The 24,018-nt window shown below is 46.6% G+C and overlaps 5 protein-coding genes across 7 annotated transcripts; 4 read left to right on the forward strand and 1 right to left on the reverse strand.

Moving 5' to 3' along the window:
* Positions 1-90: 90 nt before the first annotated feature.
* On the forward strand, positions 91-3,829 carry BDBG_07552. 2 transcript variants are annotated; one of them, XM_031723146.1, is made up of 8 exons: positions 91-453; positions 674-744; positions 899-1,355; positions 1,460-1,541; positions 1,649-2,122; positions 2,215-2,527; positions 2,614-2,936; positions 3,049-3,829. In XM_031723146.1, the coding sequence occupies exons 1-8, from the start codon at positions 379-381 to the stop codon at positions 3,450-3,452; spliced, it is 2,199 nt and encodes a 732-aa protein (XP_031580248.1). In that variant the 5' UTR covers positions 91-378; the 3' UTR covers positions 3,453-3,829. The 2 variants fall into 2 exon arrangements, with proteins under 2 accessions (XP_031580248.1, XP_031580249.1); XM_031723147.1 differs by having other exon boundaries at positions 899-1,334.
* A 5-nt stretch (positions 3,830-3,834) lies between these two features.
* On the forward strand, positions 3,835-5,760 carry BDBG_07553 (TIM barrel metal-dependent hydrolase). Its single transcript, XM_002622105.2, has one exon. It carries the CDS (start codon positions 4,076-4,078, stop codon positions 5,105-5,107), a length of 1,032 nt encoding a protein of 343 aa, XP_002622151.1. The 5' UTR covers positions 3,835-4,075; the 3' UTR covers positions 5,108-5,760.
* Positions 5,761-6,938: 1,178 nt separating this feature from the next.
* BDBG_07555 lies at positions 6,939-12,932 on the reverse strand. Of its 2 annotated transcripts, XM_031723148.1 has the most exons (9): positions 12,625-12,932; positions 12,042-12,561; positions 11,352-11,970; positions 11,051-11,287; positions 10,226-10,993; positions 9,796-10,164; positions 9,491-9,725; positions 9,296-9,431; positions 6,939-9,231 (listed from the first exon to the last, which is right to left on the reverse strand). In XM_031723148.1, the coding sequence occupies exons 2-9, from the start codon at positions 12,229-12,231 to the stop codon at positions 8,183-8,185; spliced, it is 3,603 nt and encodes a 1,200-aa protein (XP_031580250.1). In that variant the 5' UTR covers positions 12,232-12,561; positions 12,625-12,932; the 3' UTR covers positions 6,939-8,182. The 2 variants fall into 2 exon arrangements, with proteins under 2 accessions (XP_031580250.1, XP_031580251.1); XM_031723149.1 differs by lacking the exon at positions 12,625-12,932 and having other exon boundaries at positions 12,042-12,596.
* Positions 12,933-14,023: 1,091 nt separating this feature from the next.
* Positions 14,024-15,994, forward strand: BDBG_07557 (uncharacterized protein; the record flags this gene model as incomplete). Its single annotated transcript, XM_002622109.2, has 2 exons — positions 14,024-14,401; positions 14,577-15,994. 2 exons carry the CDS (start codon positions 14,024-14,026, stop codon positions 15,522-15,524), a joined length of 1,326 nt encoding a protein of 441 aa, XP_002622155.1. The 3' UTR covers positions 15,525-15,994.
* Positions 15,995-16,269: 275 nt separating this feature from the next.
* BDBG_07558 (alpha/beta-glucosidase agdC) lies at positions 16,270-21,133 on the forward strand. The gene is made up of 9 exons (XM_002622110.2): positions 16,270-16,477; positions 16,602-18,062; positions 18,130-18,630; positions 18,690-18,799; positions 18,878-19,193; positions 19,246-19,704; positions 19,776-19,884; positions 19,954-20,069; positions 20,130-21,133. Exons 2-9 carry the CDS (start codon positions 17,846-17,848, stop codon positions 20,981-20,983), a joined length of 2,682 nt encoding a protein of 893 aa, XP_002622156.1. The 5' UTR covers positions 16,270-16,477; positions 16,602-17,845; the 3' UTR covers positions 20,984-21,133.
* The last annotated feature ends 2,885 nt before the right edge of the window (positions 21,134-24,018 follow it).

A 24,018-nucleotide genomic window follows, 5' to 3' on the forward strand; every position in this document is an offset into this window, starting at 1 on the left:
GTCAGACTAGCGATGTAACATTTCTTCTTATAATTCGTGTTTAAAAAATGCGGTAACTACTCCGTATGTTATATACAGTCACCGGCTAAACGGTGTTCCTTCCGAGCCTCTATCTCCGGGCTAACGCCTCAAACTATTCCCGTTCTGACCGACAACCGCTGGGAAACCTCGCCGCTCGACTGCGCGGCCCTGGGTTGGGAATTCCGGGAGAACGGGCTAAGGGCAGTTTCGAGACAGCCCATTCTCGAGATGGGGAATTGCCGGGGTTTTTCTGGCATTATTTGATTGCTCCCCCCGGCTTCTGTTGTGCCCCTCACTCAGCCCTTGAGAGAGTACCCCCCCTCCTTGGACTGTCTTCCTCCCTGTCGCTTCCATCCGATGTCTGAGAAGCCAGCAAAACCTGGCTTGACCAGGAAGAGTGCCTTCTCCTGTGAAGCATGTCGCAAACGCAAGGTACGCGGTGCGGCTGTGGTTGTGGATGCGGTTGTTGCGTGGTTGTTTATCCCGCGTTTTTATGGCTTACCTACTCCTATATCCTTCCGCTCCAAGAAGCCTACACCCCGGTTCCTTGCACGTCAGTTTTTCAGGGATCATTGTTTACTTTGAAAGACATTCTTCGTTAACCAGTCCATATCCCTCCCCGACTTGTGGGGAGATCCAATTTTGCTGTTAGGTCAAATGCAATGGAGCCAATCCTTCCTGCTCGCGATGCGCCGCCCGTGGGGAAACCTGCATATATAGCCTGTGAGTTGCGGATAATAAACAGTGGCTTCCTTGGGCCAATAATGGCTTAAACATTTGCGCATTCAAAAAGCAAATGCACATTTTGGGCTGAGCTTTCTTTTGCCTGCGGATCCTTACCTTTCTTTGTTAATTATTTTGGTGCAACCTTGTGCAGAACGCCCACCCTGTCCTACACAAAAACCCTTGAAGCTCGCGTGGCTGAGCTCGAAACAGCCCTCGCAAATCTACAGGGCGGGACTGGGAATATTGATGGAGGACTAGGACAGGAAATTTCACAACAACATCAGCAGCAGCAAATGCATGTCGACGAGCCGCGGGAGAATTTATTGAGAACTGGCGTGTCCCACGGCGTCGACAACATCGAGCATATCCCGTCAGATTTGGCTAGAGGCATTGACAGGTTGAAAATTGGAGATGATGGGCGCATCTCTATTTACGGCCCAACCAGCCTATTCCAGCTGCCCAGCAGTCTTGCGCCTGAGGAAGCGAACCCATTGTTGCCCGCCGCTGCAGAGCTCGATAGCCGAAAGGAACGCCTCATCAACAATGCATGGAGGGAGAGGGCTTTTGAACAGTTGGCCACCATACCAGTAAGAGGACGCAGACTAAATGTTTACATTGTTTCCTCTGCCTTTTTCTTCTTCATTCTTTTAATATGGGAAGTGGAGATATACTGAGCTTCTTATCTTCCTTTTTCTTTCTTTCTTCGAATTAGGACCCGTTTCAATATCTGCTCGATTCGCATTGGTGTTGGATACACCCGCTTTACAACTTCGTTTATCGACCGGCATTTACACGTCAGTTGATACTCTTGGAAAAATTTCACCCTTGCTTGCTTTTTGCTTTCTATCTGTTTTATGCGGCACGTGTAAGGGTGCGTTTTTGCTCACTGGTTGTTTTGCAGGTGACATGAAAATGAATGGCCCGTATTTCTCTGAGATTTTGTTGAATGCAATCCTATCTCATTCAATGAGATGGTGCAAGGATGAGCTAAAAATCACCAAATATATCGACGCGTCCAGCGGCGGAACCCAGTTTTTCGATCAGGCCTGTTCCGGTTTATTCAACACTCTGAAGGCGGGCAATGGCCAGATACCTATCGTGCAATCACTGCTCCTCTTAAGCGCACAAGAATGTGGCCGGGGCAACACTACGCAGGCCTGGGTATACAGCGGTATGGCATTTAGGCTAGTCGAGGATCTGGGTATCACTATTGACAGCAGGAAGTATTCTGGCTCTGTACAGTTCTCCGATGAGGATATCGAGGTTCGAAATCGTCTCTTTTGGAGTTGCTACTTTTGGGACAAATTAGTTTCTCTTTATTTTGGCAGATCTCCTATCATTCAAGATACACCTGTCAGCCCGCCACGGATATTATGTCAGTAAGCCCATTGTTGAGCTCGATTTTCATCTGAGTTACGATGGCTCAAGGAGCTAGGTTTCAGCTAACATGTGTAAATCATTTTATAGTGGATGACACGGCCGAAATTGAGATATGGACACCTCATGGTATTGTCTTCCCCGAAGGCACACACTATCCACCAACACAGGCCTATGCAACGTCATGTTTTATGAAGATGTGCTCTTTAACGGAAATCCTCAACCAGATTATAATCCACGTATACGACCCGATCCGCAAAAGCACAGAGGCTGAATTTCAAACCTGCGTGGGTCAACAGAGCCGCAACCTTGAAGAATGGTGGGACGAGCTACCCGTGTTTCTAAAACTCATCGTCGACTATCTCCCGCCCTACTCTCCGCCAAGCCATATTGTTACGTTGAAGTATGATTCCTGCTCCCTTTTTTTCAGGCCATTGCGGAACGAGGAAATTCCCATTACTTACATACCTCGTTACCGCCGTGTCCCAGCTGCGTATACCACACGACAAACATTCTCCTGCACAGACCAACCCTCTGTTCGAGACCATTCAGGGGTTCAGCCCAAGTGACTAGCAACGCGAAGCCACTTGTCAAGTGCATATCATCCGCTACGTCTATAATCACCCTCTTCGACCTCTACCGACGCACTTTCGGAGACGGACATGTCGTTTTATCTCTGGCGTACAGCATTTATACTGCGGCATCAATATTCTTGCTTGAGATGCAGGCATTGAGATATGCATCCCCATCAACACTGGACAAATTGAGATTCTGCATAGCTGCTTTAACCCGGGTTACAGCCTCTAATCCTGGTGAGTGGCACGCACTCCGTACCAGTTTCTCCCTGCTAGTGGACGAGATGGAAGAAAAGAAACCCAGTCCTAAATCATACGTATACATAGCTAACCAAACCCAAACGCAAAGTGATAAAAACTGCCCTAAAGCTAATCGAACAAGAACTCGAAAAACTTGGTATCGACATCCGCGACCCATCAGCAGACGCCAAGAAATCCCACAACGACAACTCCACTAACTCGCCTTCCTCCTCGTTGCCAACCTCCCAGTCCCCGTATCCTTACGCCGTCCCGTCACATGGTGCATTCAGCTTCGCCCCTCCCCCGCTGACAACTCAGTCTGGCGTTGGTGAAGACCCTTTTCGCATTCTCGCGGATGCGGACCCGTCCTTGGTGATACCGGATTCGCTGAAACAGGAAGGAGTGTATGACATTGCGCCGGAGCTGTTTGAGGCGTTTTCGTATGTGGAGCCGTTGTCGGCTAATATGGGTGGGGAATTTTATCCCGGGTGGGAGGATGGGGAGGGGATATGATTTATATATATTTCTTTGCACTTTTATTTTATATCCATGGATATTCTATATCGTTGCGCTGGTGGCATTACTGGTTTATTTTGTGATAGAGAGCTTCCCCTCGCTATTTCATGTCTTTTTTTCCCCCCTTCCCGTCATTCCCTTCCTTGTTGTGTTGATTTCTGAAAGTTATTTATGGCGCGAAACCTGAGCGATTGCTTTTCTGCTTTGTCCTGACCTGTTTATTTTCCAAGATTGCGTTTTCAGGAGTTGGATATAGTCTCCCTTGGTAACATGTACATACATGTACATGTACATTACATTACATAGTAGATGTATATTAGAAAATCTACTACACAGTTTAGAAAACCTAGAAATATGTATATATTTATTGTGCACTCAATTAAGACCGAAGCTGCCATGTTTTTTCTTTGTCTCCGGGATCGTTAGGCTGTTCGACAGCTGCGATGCTGACTAGTTATTTAAAACATTTGGTTTCGGCGAGATTCCGAACCTCTCCACTGGCCCAGAATACAGCAACAGACACGGCCAACAGTCTTCTGCAGCTATTGCTGCTGCTGCTGCTAGCCTAGTGTAAATAATCCCACGCTCCAATACAGAGCACATCAGTAACTGGCTCCCAAATGGGTGTACTCCGCGTCAGAGCCCTTCCCTCCCTCCAGCCCATACCGCGGGCAAAGAGGCTATGGCTATCGCCCAGGGGAACCCAGAGACCCCTATCCTCGTCCTCCTCTACACATACGCCCAACTCCATGCCCCAGTGTCTCCCAGCAAACTCTTGGGATAGCCACATGCATATCGTAGAGCCCTCTCGCTACCCTCTCTCCGCAGCCGCCGCCTACACCCCTTGCAAACCCCACAACCTCTCTGACGCCCTCGCCTTCGAATCAACCCTGGGCATCCGCAACTTAGTCCTCGTCCAGCCTTCCATATATGGTTATGATAATTCCTGTCTGCTCGACGGCCTCAAACAGCTAGGGCCTAAACATGGTAGGGGTGTAGTTTGTTTCAACGCGGCCGCCATCATCGATGAAGAACGGCGCCGTCGCGATCACGACGACGAAGGCACTTTGGCAACCTGGCACCGGCTTGGGGTGAGAGGGGTAAGGTTGAATTTTGTCTCCGTACCTCAGCAGCTGAGTGTGGGAGAGCTACAGAGCATGCTACGCCGGTATGCAGATGTCATCCGTGACTTGGGCTGGGTGCTACAGCTCTACGCGCCCATGGAGACCCTGCCACATCTCGTACCCATCATACCCCAGCTGGGCGTGAAGGTATGTCTGGATCATTTTGCGAAACCGACACTACCGTTGTCGTCATCTTCCTCGCCATTTAACCCCTACGCCTTGCCTGGGTTTACCGCACTCATTTCCCTGCTGGAGCAGGGCAGTACATACGTCAAGATATCCGCACCCTACCGGCTCAGCGATGACCCGCAGTTCCAGCACCTAGGTGTACTGGCGCGCAAGCTGATGCGTGCGGGTAGGGAGAGGTTAGTCTTTGCGACGGATTGGCCACATACGCGCTTTAAGGGTATCGATATTGCGCCGTTTGCTGAGACTTGCCTGAGATGGTGTGCGGAGGAGGACGCCGGTATGGCGGAGAGGCTCTTCCGGCGTAATGCGGAGGCGCTGTGGGATGTTAAGCCAGAGTGAAATAGGCTCCTCATGTGGGAATCGACATGGCCGCGCACGAAAGCAACTTTCGCGCATTCAATCAGCGAGGGCGATTGGTTTTACTTGTTCAGCAGATATTTAACCACCCGCGCTATGGGGATTTACCCCTCCATTCCTGAGAACATACCCCCCGTCCCAGTGCCCGCCCCGCCTCCCTCTTCGAAGGCCATCCAGCACGTTAAACGAGACTTATTAAGGGGGGAAACTTTCTGAATCCCTAGAGCATGGAAAAACAACAACGAAAATGCACCAACCCACCTGGGCTCAGCTTCTACTCATCCCTTCACTTCCCTCGCCACAATGTAATTATCATAACACAACTTGTACATGTACATGTATCTTTTTTATGCGCTCACCATGTAAAAGAGGAACTATTTAAAGGGGGAAAAAATAATATCTTCAACACAACATCAGATATAAGTAGAATATCAGTAAAATACGCCTATTTTTGAATGGAGAATATTGTACGCAGGATTCTTTCAAAAGTTTGAATTGGCATCAAAAATTTAAGCTGTAACTATCTCTGTTACCAGCATAAAGTATTTCCGTTCTCTTATCCAGAGTCGGGAGGTTAATGCCTGTTGCGTCTGAATATTTAAACATCTAACATGATCAACCTTCGAACTCCCGCGCCTATCGAATGCTCGGCCACCAGATCTATCTTACTTCATTCTTCAGCAATGCAGGAAGATATTTATGTACATTATACTCCGTACATATGAAATAGATCATATAAATTTATATAGTTCATTTGTAAAACTGTTGTTGAGCGTAGAATGAGAAGTAAAATATTGTGATACAGAGAGACATCCTTTTTGAGTCTTCCCAGCCGGCCTTTTCAGAAAGGGGTATCGCATGTGGAATATATGAAAAAAAAGTTATCTTCCAGTAAAAGCTGGAAAATATCCTATATTTTTCTGCTTGCAGGATTTAAGAAATCTATGCATGCACTGTATGTACTCTGAGATTTTCATGATTTTCATTTTGGAGAATAAATTGCCTCGTCTTCTATTATCAAAGGAGGTAACTTAACTATCAAGTTCCTTTTTTTTTTTTTTTTTTTTTTTTTTTTTTGGAAAGGCAAATATCATTCCGTGGCTTGAGATACTCTCACAAGATAACCCGCACCACATCAAATCATCATACCATCATACCTCCCCGCACCAAATATCACATATCAGATAAATTCTATTTCTCGCAAATCCACATTATCACTCCCTCAAACATCCCACCATCCATTCCCCTCTTTCATTGAGTCCCGTCTATATCAGCTCCCCCCTTGCTTTATTTGTTCCCAGAGGCTAGCTACCTCCTCAACTTTCCACTTTTTCATATTCATCCCTGCGAATACCCAACAGCCCTGCTATCGCAGTAATAATTCGCCGACGGGTCTGGGGGGAACTTGGGATCTCTCGGAGATTCTGGTTTCTAGTTCGTTCGGGAAAGATAAGGATGAGATATGGTCGTTAGAAAATCTAGAGGGAACAGGACAGATCAAGAGGAAAAAAAAAGTTGCAGGAAGGGGGAGGAAGGGTGAAGAGTATGTGATGCTATAAACCAGTGGTGACAACAAGGGGAGAGATGAATAATGAATACCATTGCCTTGCAGCATCGAACAGCTCTTCCGTCGATACAGTTATCGTTTCTAGGTGCATCAATGCCTGTTGGTTTGAATCGTTTTCCCGGGCGGAGGATGTTCTGTTAGTCAAACTTGCTTCTCACTAAAAAGGACTCAAGAAACAGAGAGCAAAGGAGAGGGAGTATCGTCCATGTCTGTGATTTCAAAACGTGCACTACGAATAAGTCTGGCAAGAGAAGAGAGAAAAAAAAAAAAAAAAAAAACCAACAACATAACATAACATAACATATAAAACTCTCCGCAGGAAGAGACACAGGCAGAAAAAATGTATATATACACTCAACCCCAATAAGCACAGTCGGACTCTCACGGAGCCTCGCATATTTCCCGCAGCAGAAGGGCCCACGTTCACTAGGACAGGTCCATACGGCGCTTACAGTGCTAACGAGCGTTGCTGCCACCACAATTGCGATGATGGCACGCGTGACGCTGCTGGAGCTATCTGCGCGCATTATGGTTTTGGACGGTAGCTTTATCTCTCCTCTGTAGCTGTTGTAGGGTATATAAAATTGTTGGAGGGTTTAGGGTTTCGGTTTCGGTTTTTTTTTTTTTTTTTCAGTTCTGATAGGTATGAGTGTAAAGAAGCAAGATGAAGGAGAGAGAATAGAACTGTCGATGCTGACATTGATGTTGATGTTGATATTGAAACGATCCCCTCGTCAATTTTAAGCCGCATCACATGTCTAGTATAGGACGCGTATATGGTGTGAGGCAGGCGCGCAGGGCACAGGAGGGAGATATCCCATGATTTATTTAGATATCTGCCCAGTTTATGCTGGCAAGGGAGGGGGCCACATGAGGTGTCTCGCATGGCCTTGCAGGCAGGACAGTCCAGGATTTCACTGGAGCCTTTCGTTGAAATTCTCTCCCTACTTTGAAGGAATAGGTGGACATGCAAGTGTCCGGGAAATCCGGTGGGATTTGTCTTGCGGCTCTGGCTCTGGAAAAGGGGTGTATGTTGTATGCAACATCTGAGAAAATGGCATACATATTAGATATCTATTTCCGCTCAGAACAAAGCCATAAAAATAATGGAGGCATAGAAATCGCAGATGACAGGCCTGTTCCGTCACACCTGTTGTAACTCATGATCTAAAACTGTTGTGCCAGATACATATGCATATGCAGATCTATGGCCATCGATGTTTACGCACACCGCTAAATTGAAACATGAAGTCGAATTCCCCGTGAAATTACGGAGTGAAGAGATGGAAAGAACGACAGAAAGAACCAGATGCTTGACATGAGGTAATCATAGCCGAATATTCATAATAAAATCGTAAAGAAAAACCCAAAAAAAAGATATTCTGTCTGTCAAGGGTATTCAGCAAGCCACTAAGATAGTTAAACAACAATGAAAAGTAACAGAATCATCAAAATCAGATGAAGATAAAATAAAACATATACCAGCTAGATCAGGAAGATTTTGCATCTGTCTCATTCGTCTTCAAGCTTTCTTCAAGAGCCTTGCGCAGGTCTTCAGTGCTGGTCTGCTTCTCTGGCTGAGTTTGCTGCACTTGTTCTGAACCTGAGCAGTTCCTTGCACTTTTCCATAGCATATATTCCGTAAGCGCCTCCATCTCCTCTTCATCACGTAATTGTTCCTCAGCATAGCTTCGAATCGACTCGGCGAGCGTGCGTTCAAGGTCGTCATTTTCATCTCCCACTTCGTCTCCATCCTGATCCGCTTGGTCGGCGTAAATATTGGGTGTGGGCGAGCTAGGGGGTGAAGTTGTGAGATGTTGTCCATCGAGGAGAATATCCGGACGTGTGTGGGGATGGGGCTGAGTGTGGTGGCAATTTTCCCGTTGTGCTCGCTGCGCTTCTTCGATACTCGCCTTGATTGCACGCGTGTACGCGTGTTCCTCACTTTCCCCATCCGCCTCGGCTGCCTGTAGTTCAAGGACGCTAGCACGGAGGGCACACTCGATCAACCTAGCTTCTTCGGCGTCTGTACAGGATGACTGTTCAACGGACTTATGAATTGCTTCTTCAATTCCGCTGGCGACGGATGGGCACATGGTATTTCGTCGTGGGTCATGATGATGATGATGATTATCATGATGGCACTGACGGGGTGGGCAAGAGGACGTTCTCTCCCTGGCAGTACGGAAAGTATGGAAGAGGCGTTCGGGGGGCGGGGATCCCGTCCTGGCTGGAGAGCTGCTCCTGGATATCCGGCGCTTGGCTTCCGATGATGTATAAATGTGATCGAAAACACCTCGTGATAATGCCTCCAGTTCGGACGCAAATGTTGAACCCCTTATCTTGACATCTGGGTTGGCCCGGAGAGAGTACCAACCTCGAACAATTGCATCGCGCACGCCCTTGGGAGCCTGTTTCCATTCTTCGTATCCTTCTATACTTCGCGACGCGATAATATAGTTATCAACGCTCGTTCCCAAGCGTTTTTGGATTTCTTTGTAAACGCCACTCATGGTATAGCCTGTCAAGGCAAAGATTCCTAGGGAAGCACACATATCAGAACCACAGCTATGTGGCATAATGGAAGAGGAATGCGTAGTTACCTGCTCCTGGCTTAAGTATCAAACCACCTATTCCTTTGCCAAAGCCTTTCACCATACCACCAACTCCGTCTTTGGCCCCAGCAAGGGGTTGCGTAACCAGGCCAGAGATTCCGTCGTAGAATCCGTATCCGAGCTCCTATTCTAGAGTTAGCGTTGAAGTCTTAAGAGCCATACTAGTGTCGTTAAATTCTATACCTTTCCAGCAGCTTTCAGGCCGCTGTGGAAGCCCGTAACCTTTGGAGACTCCCTCACGGTGGTATCACCATACAATTTCGGGGCATTGTGAAACCCCTTTGCTACACCCAAGCTGAATCCCATTGGGGACTTGAGGCCCATATTGATCATCCTCTTCGCCGTCTGCCCTGCAAGTACGATGTCCGCAGCCCTAATATTCCGGATTTCCGAGGACTTGCGTTTGTGAATCCTTGGGCTTATGGGATGAGTAGTTAGTATGCGGAGAAATAGTGATTTTTACAACACGGTGAGCAAGCTATACGTACACGGAACCATCACGCTCTGGACTACTAGCAGACGTGCGTTCGGTTATACCATCTGAGTTATCCTCAACAGATACAATAGGAATGCAATGCTCAGAGCCAGTTCCTATTTCTGAGGGAGTAGTGGTCGAGGTAAGCGACGGTGTAGCGGTGTCCGCAGACACCTGCGAACCCTTACGCGAATGTGAGGCAGATTTTGACTTTCTCTTCGCATGGCGACGGCAGGCAGAGCTTGTTAAAGCAAATAAGATATCAGTCGGAATATCAGCAACGCCCATGGTAAAATCTCCAAGTGTCTCTATCAAGGCGCCGGCTCCTCCAGTTATTGGATCTCGGGGTCCGGGTTCTGTATGATACTCCCGTGGCCGATATCTGTGAGAAATCATCAGTAGTTGAACCTTCACCTCGTGTAGGGCATTGACGGATTGCTCACATCTTGAGGTCGCCAAGATCCAAAATTCCTTCATTTGCAAGCGTTGTTACTGCCAATGAGCTTAAGCGGATATTGGAATTCTTAACAAGCCACACAGCAGGTTTATTGCGAAGGACCATGCAGCGCAACGAGTCGATGTCCAGTTCCTTGTGAAACGATTTTCCGCCTGCTTGTACACCCTGCTCGTGGCTAATTTTTGCCCCAAGCTCTTCTGCTTTGCGTTTGGCCCCTGGTTCGAGTGCAGCAGTGATGGCAGCCGCCAGGTTGTCTGCGGTCAGTTCCTTGTGATGAATTGGCTTAGGGCCTGCCCCTGCCTTCGCAACCATGGAACCCCAGAACGGTTGGTCTCCAAAGAATGGGATGACGACGGTCGGCTTTCCCAATGCAATACCTGCTGCAGTCGTGCCGGCACCTCCATGATGAACAACGCAGCTCACGCGTTTGAATAACCAGTCATGAGGGCAGTTTCCTATCATGAAAACACCCTCTGGGATTTCGAATTCTTCTGCACCGAAACCTCCCCATCCTTTGGAAACTAATGCTCTCTGTCCTGTTTTTCTAATAGCGTCGAAAATAAGTTCGGTCATTGCATTGGGGTCATCAAGAACGATGGAACCAAACCCGATATATACTGGAGGAGGTCCAGCTGCGAGGAACGCCGCCAAATCATCGGGTGGCGTATAGTTCGAAGCCAGAGGAAGAAAGAAGAACCCAGCGATGTCAATATGGGGACCCCAGTCCTTGGGTTTGGGAATCAAAGCGGGTGACCTGAATTGAAAGTCAAAGGGTTAACTCATTTGCAGTAGGATTAATTGGCATGCGTACCAGCAGTAGGTAAAAGATATACGAAGTCGAGGCAATATGCCTGGAGCCCACATCATACTCATTGGGTCCAACCCAAGGGACCGCTCCCTAAACCTATTGATGACATCACCTAAGCCTTGCCAGGTTAACATCTCCACAAGAGCATATGTTACAAAGTTAGCAATTCCCACTTCGGCATCAGAAAATTGAACGTTCGCTAAGGGGTGGTGGAAAGCCTGGGTTGGAGACCATGGCATACTAAATACTAGATCAGTTTAGTTACGCTTGATAGATTGCTCGCCAAATCGTAGGCGGAACGTACGTGAACATAAGGTGCAATGGAATACCTAGCTTCTCGGCACAATGGATGTGAGCGAAGCTAGGCGGGTTTGCTATAATCGCATCGGCAACAAACGGCTCGACACCTTCAAGTTGGGTGGCATCGAAATTATCATCCGTGACTGGGACGCCAGTGCCATCTCCAGCCTCGAAGCACGACCGCCAACAGCCTGATATTATCTCTGAAATTTCCTTCCGACGCTTGCCTATGTCCCCGTTGAACATAGCATCGAAACCGGGCATCAAGCCCGGGTTTTTCACCATAAAGGCCATGAGCTCAGCGGGATCACCCCCAATGGAGAAAAACTCTAGTTCATTCTCCTCTACAAATTGCTTGAAAGTAGGATGGGTGGCCAGTCGTACACGATGGCCGTACCCATTTTTCAATTCCCGGCCCAAGGCCACAAACGGTTGTACATCCCCTCGAGAGCCAACAATCTGAATAACTATGTTCAGTCGTGGGACAGGGAGGCCCGTATCTGCTCCAACAAGCGAGGCGGAGGCACCAAAAGGATGGTTCTGTTGTGTCTCAAAAGCTGGGCCTAATATCTTAGACAGGCTTCCACGACGTTCCTTGATATTGATGTTGACACGACCATCATCTATAACTGTCAGCAAAATGATAGGGTGCCCTGGGGTGGGGGGGAGGCATGACACCCCTATATCAACGTACCTGCAACTTGGGCATTTGTGTCAATACCGCTCTGTTTGATATCCATCTGCCCGCACATAGCATCATAGTCATAGGTAGGCAAGTCATCCGTATACGTTACTCTGGAGGGTATATGAGCTTGATGCGATTCATGGAGTCCATTGGGTTCATGGGGCTCATGACCCGAGGTCCTTGGTGAAGAAGAGTCCATGATTATTGTATATAATAGGGAGTAAGCTGATAACCAGCAGCTTCAATCATGCTTAGAGATAGCGTTCAGTTGGCCGTGTGAATTGAAGTTGTGGGGGAGTAAGCTATATATACTGGCAACCGTACAACCTGGCAACCCTAGCTGTTAGTTAGTCTGGCCAATCGTGTAACGTTAATGATACATTCCTAGAGCTATGCTAATAGTGTGAGAGTTGCCAACAATAGCAGGGCTTCACAAAACTCTGGTGAAGGCATGTCATGTTTGTGCTCTTTTCTATCGCTGTGCTGCCTAGGGCTGGCGTGGAGAAAATTGCAGCGCCACATGATTTAACTAGTTAGTTAACTAAGGCTTTGTCAGCAGCATCACTAATAAATAACTTGGTTAACTACTCGCTCTCATGTCTATATCTTTTATTCCACTTCACTTCTTCAACTCCGAGAGGCTTGTTGAGGCGAATTGGGACAATATATTTATATTATACCATCATTGCACAGATTCGATTCGACAAACCCGCCTAGTTGATAACGCGGTTCGGATTTTTGCCCCCCAAGAAAATTTGGATTGGATGAGATTTGTTTTTCAGAGACTGTCGACATCAACTCTATGGCCACCGACGAGCGGGAGGATTAACCGGCCGTTTTCAAAGGCTTCTAGAGCAAGGATCCTTACTTAGACCCATGGATTGATGAGCTTTACAGTAGTACAAGGATCCGTTTGGATCTCAGGCACTTCGGTCATGGCCTACTCAGGGCATCCAAAGTCAAGAAGGCTCTAAACTGAAAGTGGTCAAAAAACGCGCCGCAGCCATGCGCATATCCCTTGCAATATTGGTTTTTGAGAACGGAAGAATATGTACGGAGTAGTAGTGGGGTTGCTTCTCTCCAATCAATCGATTACCCTACGGAGTGGTGTTTTTTCGGGCCCCGCAATCTCGCACAGTGACGTTTCCCGCATCTCCAGGCGAATTATCTCGGTGGCTGAACTCCACGAAATAGAACCCAGTTTATAACACCACCTAGGGCCCCCATAGAACCTCTAGTTATACGCGCAGCTGTGAACGGCAAAACTGACACACTACTGATTCATCTCCTTGCTTGCCTCCATCATCGCTCCATATCCCAGAGACCTCTTGAGTCATGTATGTACATGTACATATGTTCCATGTACAGTAGTACATACATGTACACATGTACTCCGTACAGTGTCCAAGAAGTCGTACTAGGGGCTCGGCGCTGAGAGCCCCGCCTCATATTACCCCTCCATCCACTCAGTAACTGAATGCGGAAGTCGCACATGGTGGCTTGCATATTTGCTGCATGAATGCGACTACTATTATCTAGAGGTTATATTTAATCAATGGATTTCATTCAAGCTTATGCGAAGTCTCAGTTTCTGGAACGGGGTGAGTCCGTGGCCTTTCCAGCAAATGTTAAATTTTACCCGAACCCTACAATCGGAAGAGGGAAAAGGAATGAAATAAAAATAAAATATTATCGACAGAGGGAACAATTGCCCTCAAATGAGGCACGATATATATATATATATCCCCGGCTGTCAAAGCAATTCAACCCCCGTACAAGGGTTTTGTATTCTCACCATGCAAAGAAGGAGCTAAAACAGCGATCATTCCTTATTTGACTTAGCGTCTTGGCCCCCAATGGTACTGCGTACGTTGCTTTGACAGAATAATCGCTCTACGCGCCCAGGGCAGGATGGATGGGCATCATATAAAGAAAGACCTTTACTTCTTCTGACCTGAATGATCGAAGTGCTAACTCCACCTGCCCTCCATATGCCTCCACTGGGAGCTTCCAACCTGCGCAAGAGGCAGCAGCAAGCTGAGCATCCTTCAGAGCGTCACTCGAAGAGACAGCAGCTTGACCATTCCACTTCAGCTTACTGGGATAATTTGTCGAAGATTTATTTAACCAAAAATGCGATAAGAGAGCACGACCGAAGAAACAGCACTTTCAAACAACTGCAAAAGCTTCACAAACCGGTTAACCGCCGGCACTGTAGGCCCAACACCCGCCAGTTTCAGGCTGAGCAGGACTCGCGCCTGGAACTCGTTCGGCTTCCTGGGTTTCTATGTGACTGTTCGCCTACTCAGTTAAAGGAGATAACAAGACTCTCAAGATTGGGTGGTCCCGATCTATCTGATTTGAAGAATGTATGTAACTACAAACTGAGGCCGACTTAGAGCAACTAACGTGTGTTAGTATCCAGTTCTGATGAGCTCAAGGACGCCCAGCTCCATTTTCAGCAGCATCTAATCGACCACAGTGTTTATCCCCCGGAGTATAAATACCCTGACGCCAAAACCTGATAACTTGGCGGAGATCCAGGAAAGATTGGCACAACCACGAGCCTCTCTTTCTCCCTCAAAATTCTCTGAAAAGTGCTTTGAGGACTTTAGAGAAGCAGATGCGCATGCATCTAAAGAGCCTGTTACAATCTCAGTGAATCCAGTTCTTGATGGTGATATTGGTGACCATAAATGTGTCGGAGGGGAGTATTCATTTGGAAATCTTGCTCCCTTAACTGATGGAACATTGTCTTCAGCCAAACCAGATCACTTTTTTGGTGCACGTCCTGAACAGCGGAATCATTCAATCCGCGAAGCTCTTAGTGATCAAATTATCCCATCAACACAGGATGATCTCCCGATGATGCCAAACTTCTTTTTGGAGGTAAAAGGCCCTGATGGATCTCTTGCTGTGACCACGCGGCAAGCATGCTACAATGGCGCCCTGGGTGCCCGCGGAATGCATACTCTACAATCCTATCAGCAAGAACCAACCTACAATAACAATGGTTACACTCTTACATCGACTTACCACGGCGGTACATTAAAGCTGTACACCACACATGTCAGCAAGTCAGACAATCCAGATAGCCGTCCTGAATATTTTATGACACAGCTCCGATCATTTGCCCTTACTGATACATCTGAGGCCTTTCGACAAGGAGCTTCTGCATACCGAAATGGTCGAGATTGGGCAAAAGAAATAAGAGATGATGAACTTATTAGAGCGGCAAATAAAAGGCACTCCGAGGCTCACTCTTCTATCTCCCAACGCCGGACCACTTCAGATTCAACGCCTATCCTGGATGATTCTGATGGGTCAACCAACGAATATCAAGATGCCCAATGGAGTTTTGCAGCTCCAGTTGAAGAAGTCCCTCCGGGAAATCCGAAAACGCCGAAGATCCGTGCCAGCGAGTCCCTTGATACGGCCGGTGATGAGGCCAGCCAAACAACTAGTGATAAAGGCCCCAGGCTTCCGAGCTGAAGACATGTACTTAAATATGATTCTACATCAATGCTTAATACCCTACTGTGAATTATTACAGCCGATTTTGTGTGATTTATTTGACTAGTTTTGAAATTATTAAATTCTTCTTGGTCTCTTCAGAGCTCCAAGCATTGAGTTAATAAAGCACGTTAATCTGAACAGGAAAGGCTTACAGTGTGAATTGTTGTATGACTCGCTCCCTTAATCCTTGCAAAATGCTCTGAGAACGGGCGTTGAAGGATGAACCACACACTTACCTTGGGACAAAATGAGGCTGACCTCCTTGGATTTTTCCAATAAGGGCCAAACATTATCTCAGTGAACTCAGTCACTTCACTTCAAGCTAATTCAGTCTGAACTACTGTCACTTTCTGTCAAGTTCTGCTACCTTCTGAGTCAATCAACTGTCAGAGAGCTTACACTATTCTCAAATGAAATATTTTAAACTCTTTATAGAGTGTCTGAGAAAAATGATTTCTGTTTATTAATAAATATAGAAATGATATATTTTAATTATAATATTTAAAATATAATTACTGTATAATATTATTTATAAATCATTTCTACTATTTTAAAAGGTTAATTTTTCAATTTTCTATTAATTAAAGTATCTATAGTTAAAATACTATATATATTTTCTGATAATTTTTGATAATTTTATATAGTAAAATGAATACTTGATTGAAGTTTTATTAGATATTCTCGGCTCCGAGCCTCTAGTACACTGACTTCCTGACAACTTCTGACATGCAACTTCGCCTTGAGCCAATTCCAATAACCCCGGGTCATTGACATTGATTCCATCAAGCCCAGGCATGAAATTGGAAAACCTGAGGAGCTTGCTCCGGCATTGTTCACCTTCACTGGGTCATATATTCAGCAGAAAGAGAAGATAGCACCGACTCAAGGTATTGATCCAGAAGAAACAAGAACCTATCTCAGCCCTGTAGGTATGTAACGGCCCCAGTGAACCAGAGAAAGTTATACAGGCCTAAAAATAGAGCCAAGAGGGAAATATCAAATATCCCCCTTTTCCATTTATTAACTTCAGAAAACTTCTCTGGGGACACGGAGATATGTCCTTGCCCTCATACACTGTTTCCAACTTGATAGTTTGATGAGCCTAGGTTGGTTTTAATTCCGCTATTGCAAGATGGTAACTAGAGCAATCAAAACGTTAAAAATTGAACTGATAACCCGTTGTTTTAAGGATATCATCTCTAGTCTAACGGAAAAACGTCTCATTTAGTTAAGACACATGCTTTCCCGCTTCAGGGGGGACATACCGGGAAACTTAATGTCAGGATTTCTCGAGGGGGGTACTAAGATATATCCAGGGGAAAAAGGTTCTCTAGAAACAGAAACGAGGAGATGTCAAACTGTTGCTTAACTACCCAGCTAGATTGACAGCACCCTTTTCCTGTCAGTGCTGCTCGGAACTCACAAATAATGATTTCTCCTTTGAAAATGATAACCATAGTTACCTTAGAACATTCTTCGATTTTGCTTACCTGAGGTGATGATAGACGGCCAATAGACGGTCAATTGACTCAGGGAAGAAATCTGCAGATTGCCCCCATCGAGGACCGCAAAGGCGCTGTTGGTTGTTCCAGATCCCATACAAGTGCTGCTAGTGCCAGGTTTTAGTCGGATTCCCAGCGTCGAATTGCTACTACGCAGCGTAAAGGCGACGATCTCTCGGCCCTAATGTTGGATAATTTGGTTGGCAAGCAAGCTCCATCCTGCCACAAGATTTTGCCCAGAGGAAAAAGAAAAAAGTTCTTCAGCTTCGAACAGAAATAATGGCAGGATGAATGAACTCCAGGGGCATTTTTTATTTTCCAGAGTCAATGCTACTTTGAATAGCCGACTCTGATTTTTGACCTCCACTTTGAAGCTTGAAGCTCGAAAAGAGTCAGTGGTCAAACGAGCAAGCACTTCACAAAGTCGAGAATAACAACAAATAGCTAAGCACAGGTCAAGGAAAGATGGCGCTATTACGATGATCAACCGCCTCAATTACGTTTTCTAAGAATGCTCTACGCTGGGGAAGCTGGGTTTAGGGCCCAGAACGCGCCCGAAATACGTCGAGTTTTCCGGTCGCCCTATCCACATTCAACAAAGAAAGACGCATGCAAATCTCCGCAAGATGTTACTGTTGTACTCTACAGCATGTCTTGCATTGCTATCATTGTGCCGGGGATCTTCGGGACGGTTATTAAAGATGATTCGGAGATGGAGCTATGGCTATAAATTCGGTCCAACTACCCACGTTGTTTATTTGATGAAAAGCTAGCCTGTCTTTCAGTCCTACAAATATGAAGCCCATCTTGTTGCTCCTACCCGGCCTTGTGAGCGCTGCTTGTCGGCCTCCAAAAGGGCCCCTTCCAATCGCTAAATGCCCCGGATATAAAGCTTCAAATTTCCATGAACTAGAAAACGTTGTCGTTGCAGACTTACATCTCGCGGGGCAGCCATGTAATACCTACGGCCAAGACTTGAAGAACCTGAAGCTCAGGGTCGAATATGAAACTGGTAAGCGTCATGATATTCACAAATTTAAATAGTGTCTAGTACTAATCGATTGACATTGGAATGGCAGATTCACGGCTTCATGTGAAAATTCATGACGCCGATGAGGATGTTTACCAGGTTCCAGAATCAGTCTTCCCCCGGCCACAGCCTGAACGAGGAGACCATAAATCTTTGCTGAAATTTTCTTACGTGGAAACCCCATTTTCCTTTTCCGTATCACGTAGAGATAATGGCGAGGTTCTCTTTGATACCGCAGGGTCCAATCTCGTCTTCCAATCGCAATACTTGAATCTCCGCACTTCCCTGCCAACAGACCCAAACCTTTATGGCATGGGGGAGCACACAAATCCCTTCCGCCTGAATACTACGAACTATACTGCAACTCTATGGAATCGTGATGCATACGGAATCCCGCCCGGGACCAATTTATATGGCGACCACCCGGTCTACATTGACCACAGAGGTGAAGCCGGTACTCACGGCGTGTTTCTCCTTAACTCTAACGGCATGGACGTCAAGATCGATAGGAATGAGAATGGTGGTCAATATCTAGAATACAATTCTCTAGGTTAGTGACGCAGAAAAAAGTGAGGTTTGGTGGATCTTTTATTGATCGACATCAACTAGGTGGAATCATTGATCTTTACTTCTTTGCTGGCCCGACTCCAAAACAAGCTGCCTCTCAATACGCAGAGGTGGTGGGACTACCGGCCATGATGCCTTACTGGGGGTTTGGGGTGGGTTTCCATTTTACAGATACTCCTACCGCTATTTCGTTCCTGTTGATAGAAAACGCCTCGTTGACGTTAAAATAGTTCCATCAATGCCGCTATGGATATCGAGATGCCTTTGACGTTGCCGAGGTGGTCTATAATTACAGTCAGGCGAATATTCCGCTTGAGACGATGTGGACGGACATCGACTACATGGATCGCCGCAAAGTTTTTACCCTAGATCCGAAGCGATTTCCGATAAAAAAGGTCCGGGGACTCGTGGACTACTTGCATCAGCATGACCAACATTACATTGTGATGGTGGATCCTGCGGTGGCGTATTCTGATAATGGAGCGTTCAACAGGGGGGTGGAGCAAGATATCTTTTTGAAAAGAGCTGATGGTTCCATATACACAGGTATGCATCAAAGATGTCGACAATTTAAGTTCCCGTTTCTAATCCCGAGTAGGTGTTGTGTGGCCTGGTGTGACAGCGTTCCCAGACTGGTTCCATCCAAATGCAGAAAACTACTGGGTGAACGAATTTGCCCAATTTTTCGACGCGCAAACTGGAGTAGATATCGACGGCTTATGGATCGACATGAATGAACCTGCCAATTTCTGCAACTACCCTTGTAAGGATCCAGAAAAGTACGCAGTAGATAACAAGTTTCCCCCTGAACCACCCGCAGTGCGACTGAATCCACGACCCATTCCAGGATTTCCACCAGTGTTCCAGCCGCCCCATAGCCGCGCGAAGAGAGACGGTAAACATGGCCATAAGCAGGGTCTTCCAAACCGCGAGCTTATAAACCCACCGTACAAGATTCGCAACCAGGCAGGATCCATCAGCAACAAAACTGCGGACACCGACCTAGTCCATGCAAACGGTTTGGTTGAGTATGATGTACATAACATTTACGGAAGCAGTAAGTTCTCTCTCTTCCTCCGTCGATATTATTTTCGATCCTTTGGAATCGATGGTTAATTAAGATTGTAGTGATGAGCCAAGTATCTCGCACTGCGATGCTCAAGAGACGATCGTCGGTGAGGCCGTTTGTTATCACGCGTAGTACGTTTGCGGGCGCTGGAAACCATGTTGGGAAATGGTGAGCATGATCAGTTGTTCAAAAAGAGAAACTAGATTTAGTTGGCTGTGCTGACGATTTTGAGAACAGGCTCGGCGATAATCTAAGCACATGGGAACAGTATAGGAGATCAATCGGGCAGATGCTTGCTTTTACATCCATCTTCCAAGTACCCATGACGGGGAGTGATGTCTGTGGCTTTGGAGGTACGCACATATAAATATTGATGCTTGGGGTGAATTTCATTAATTGACTGGGGTCTATAGGCAACACAACGGAGACTCTTTGCTCCAGATGGGCAATGCTTGGTGCATTTAGCCCGTTCTACCGTAACCATAACGGTCTCGACTCCGAATCCCAAGAATTCTACCGCTGGGAGTCGGTCGCGGAAGCCGCCCGGAAAGCTATCGAAATTAGATACAAACTGCTTGACTACATTTATACGGCCTTTTACCGGCAGACAAAGACGGGTGAACCTCTCCTCAATCCGCTATTCTACTTGTACCCTAAGGACCAAAACACCTTCTCGATCGATCTTCAATTCTTCTACGGAGACGCCATTCTCGTCAGCCCTGTGACGGAGGAGAATTCCACAAGCGTAGACATATATCTGCCAGACGATATCTTCTATGATTATTACACCGGCAAACCAGTCCGCGGCGAAGGCAAATCCATCACTCTCAACGATATCCCTTTCACCCACATCCCCCTCCATATCCGCGGGGGAAACATCGTCCCACTTAGAAGTAACGGTGCCAACACCACCAAAGGCCTCCGCGAGCAACCGTTTGACATTATCATTGCGCCCGGGCTTGATGGCAATGCTGCTGGAACTCTATACCTTGACGATGGCGAATCTCTAGAGCAAAAGCATAGAACGGAGATACAATTCTCGTATGGCAAGGGGCTATTCAGAATGGAGGGTAAGTTTGACTACGAGGCCATTGGCCAGTTGAAGATCGCCTCTATCTCGGTGCTGGGTCGTGACGGGAAGCCGGCCAAAGTTTCCAAGGAGGGTGGTGATGAGGGTTCTCAGTTCGAGTATGATCCTGAAACCGGGGTGTCATCCGCAAAGGTTGACTTGCCGTTGACGGGACCGGCAGAGATTAAGGTTTTGTGATTGGCAAGTGGAGTGGTAAATTCGGGGCCTCGCAGTCATGTTTGACTCCCTTTTTTGTTCTCATGGTAGGAATTTTGTGTGTTTATGTAAATAGGCTCATAAAACATAGTTATACGTATATAGCCCACTACAGGTTGTTGATTCTTCCAGTTTCTATTCCATTCACGGTGGCTCCGGATCATTAGATGTGATTTTCCACTCTTATCTGTTGTGCCGTCCGTCGGTGGCACAATTCCCGTTTTTTCCTGAGCCGGGTTATCAGTGTCACCAAAAGTGAGATAAAGTGCAAGTATCAAATGACAGAAGAGAAACCCATCAATATGAACAGTATCTAGTCCTGTTAACTCACAGCCCTTCCCCAGGCTTTCTCCTACAAAATAGAGCACGCCCCCTCCTTGCCCACTCAGGGATATCCTCAGCATAGCTGGAAATCAAGTCGAGTAAGCCATTAGCGACAAGAAGGTGCCACCAAAGTTGGAAAATCTCTCTCATCATCTGGCTACATATCAGGCCTGGGGTGAGTTCCGGCTGTGCATGCCGCAGCCTCCTCGTCCCGCAATTCTTCGACCTCCATAACCTATCGTATCAGAGAGGAAAGAGAATCCCAACAGCCTTCTCGAATACAGGCAGGCTGTAAATGGAGAACAAAAAGTATCTATAGCTTGGTTACGCAGTGTAACTAGATGGCGACGGTTAGAACCTAGGAAAGAACTTACGTACATGTACATGTACATACATATACCAAGTTTTAGGACCCTATTCGCATGCCTTCAGGAGGTAGAGTGTATGCTGTAATTCTGTGTTCATGCAATCTTGCCAGATCTTGCGTCTGAGAAGTTGCAATTTCCCCATATATATCCGGGATATGATTGCATGATATTATCATGAGGGTTCAACGGCCACTCATAGCTTAAGGAGCCAGCGATTCCGATCAAAAATATTCCACTCTGTGCAATAACGGCAGTATAGTGGCAGTTCTCTATGATCTCTGAGCTTTGGGCCACGCCAACCACTACTCGTAATGTCAAGATTCACTGAAATCGGGTAGCAACAGAGCGTATTCATCTAGCCGCTGAAGGTGATGGTCTATCCTTGTTTGAGTCGGCGACGGTGCGAGTAGAATTAATTGACAGCGTGCTACAGTCTGTATGCTTTGGTGAATAATCCCGGCACATACAACGGCGTGCCATTGCTTGTAAGGGATATTTCAGCTGCTATCATCCCAGCATTGCCCAAAACAAGCCTCCTTTTCCCGGTTGATTGAAAACCCGAAGGTCCACTGCATGGTAATGGTTACATAGTTCCCCCGCAAGGTGGCCCCCATACAAGTAATGGACAAAATTACATGCCGGCAATAAAATGCGGCTCTGATATCTGATGTCTCTTTTTGCCGATCTGCCTTGATATCTCTATATTGACAGGCAACTTCTTTTGCGTAACCATCAGGCTCCTCGTATATTCGATGGCATACTGATTCATGTGCTAACTACTTAACAGGCAGTACCACGAGTCAGCTCAAGCTGAACCCGCCTTTGTCGAGCACTCAATGCAATGATGCTGTTTTCAATTGCGGGCTCTCTCTATGCGAAACCTGTAATGCTACAGGACGCCAAAACAGCGAGGCTAAACGCCTGTGATACATGGTCCGTATCGGAGGGGTAGCAGTCAAAAGCACATCCCCGCCTCCTTTTCTATTGTCTGGATAGGAGAGACAACGATCTATCTTCCTCATATCAACTGTTTTCCAGATAGAGGTCGTTCTGGGACTTGACAATATTGGCATAACCATTGCGTTTGCATCTGATAGTTAACTACCGGTACGACGGATGCAACACGGTTTTGCTTCGTCCCCTCTCCGCCGAGACCTGTAGGGATAGGCAGTTTTCGCCGGTGTCAGCCCGTCAAGGGCTGGATCGGGGAGCATGGGTGTCCCAGACTCCCAGGGCTTAAATGCAAAGTTAAGCAATCAGGCGGCCATGTTCGCGCCTGTTCCGTTCTCGCATCATCATGGCTTGTGATAATGGGATGCCAAACATGGGATTTGGGTCTTGGGCCTCATTCCCAGTGCATTACTGTAATATGTACATGTACATGTACAGTACATATATATGTAGCTTTTGGTCGAGATAGATAAGAAATATACGAGATTGTTCCCTGGCAAGTGTTCGATGGAGAAAGGAACGTCCCTCGGAACACATTCCCTGAAATTCCTACCCAGAAAGACCCTGAGTTTCTGAGAGCAGGGGAATTAAACTGCTGCACGAATTCCAATAGTATGAGGGGGGGGGCGTTCACAAGGATGCTCCATCGTCATCTTTGCGTCTGTGGTGATTGCCGGCTCTCAAGCAGTAAATTTAACAGTAACTATAGTACGGAGGAAGTTTGACAGGGTTGACTTGCATATTTACACGAATGGATTCGTTGTGAAATCGATGCTTTTCCCCTTTGGGCTTGGAAGGACGGGCGCTCTTGGTGCTCTTGGTGCTCAAGCTGAATCTTTCACCATCTGATTATTCTTGTCTTAGAGTCTGCTAGGGGATTTGATTGGACTGCGCCGTAGTGTGTGCGGCCCGGAAAGCTCAAATCGCGGGAATGCTTTGACTACAATAATATGAAGCTAAGCGGCCGAATCTGACCATCCGCCCCCCAGACCAACCTTCGCGCGGATAATAGAAGCTCATGGATTAAGATATATATATATATATATATAAATATATATATCTCGCTCTCAATTGGTGCCTTTGACAGCCAGTCCCTGGATGGGATGGTCTAAAATAAGTCTCCGAGGCAGGAAAATGGAAACTGATAGGTGGTGGGATATATAGTTATACCCTAGAAACGAGCTCTTTTATTCTTTATTCCAAGGAGGAACTTTCTGAGCGTTCTACCATGTGGAGGGGGCGCCATCCTCAATCGCAATCAGCTGACGGCGGTCTCTGCGGGTTTTTCCGGGGAAGAATACGGAGTAGTTAAATAATAATAATTATTAATATAAATATATTGTGCGCAAATATATAAAAAATAAAAATGCAAAG

This window comes from Blastomyces gilchristii, assembly GCF_000003855.2.
Source record: "Blastomyces gilchristii SLH14081 genomic scaffold supercont1.19, whole genome shotgun sequence".
Classification (NCBI taxonomy): domain Eukaryota; kingdom Fungi; phylum Ascomycota; class Eurotiomycetes; order Onygenales; family Ajellomycetaceae; genus Blastomyces; species Blastomyces gilchristii.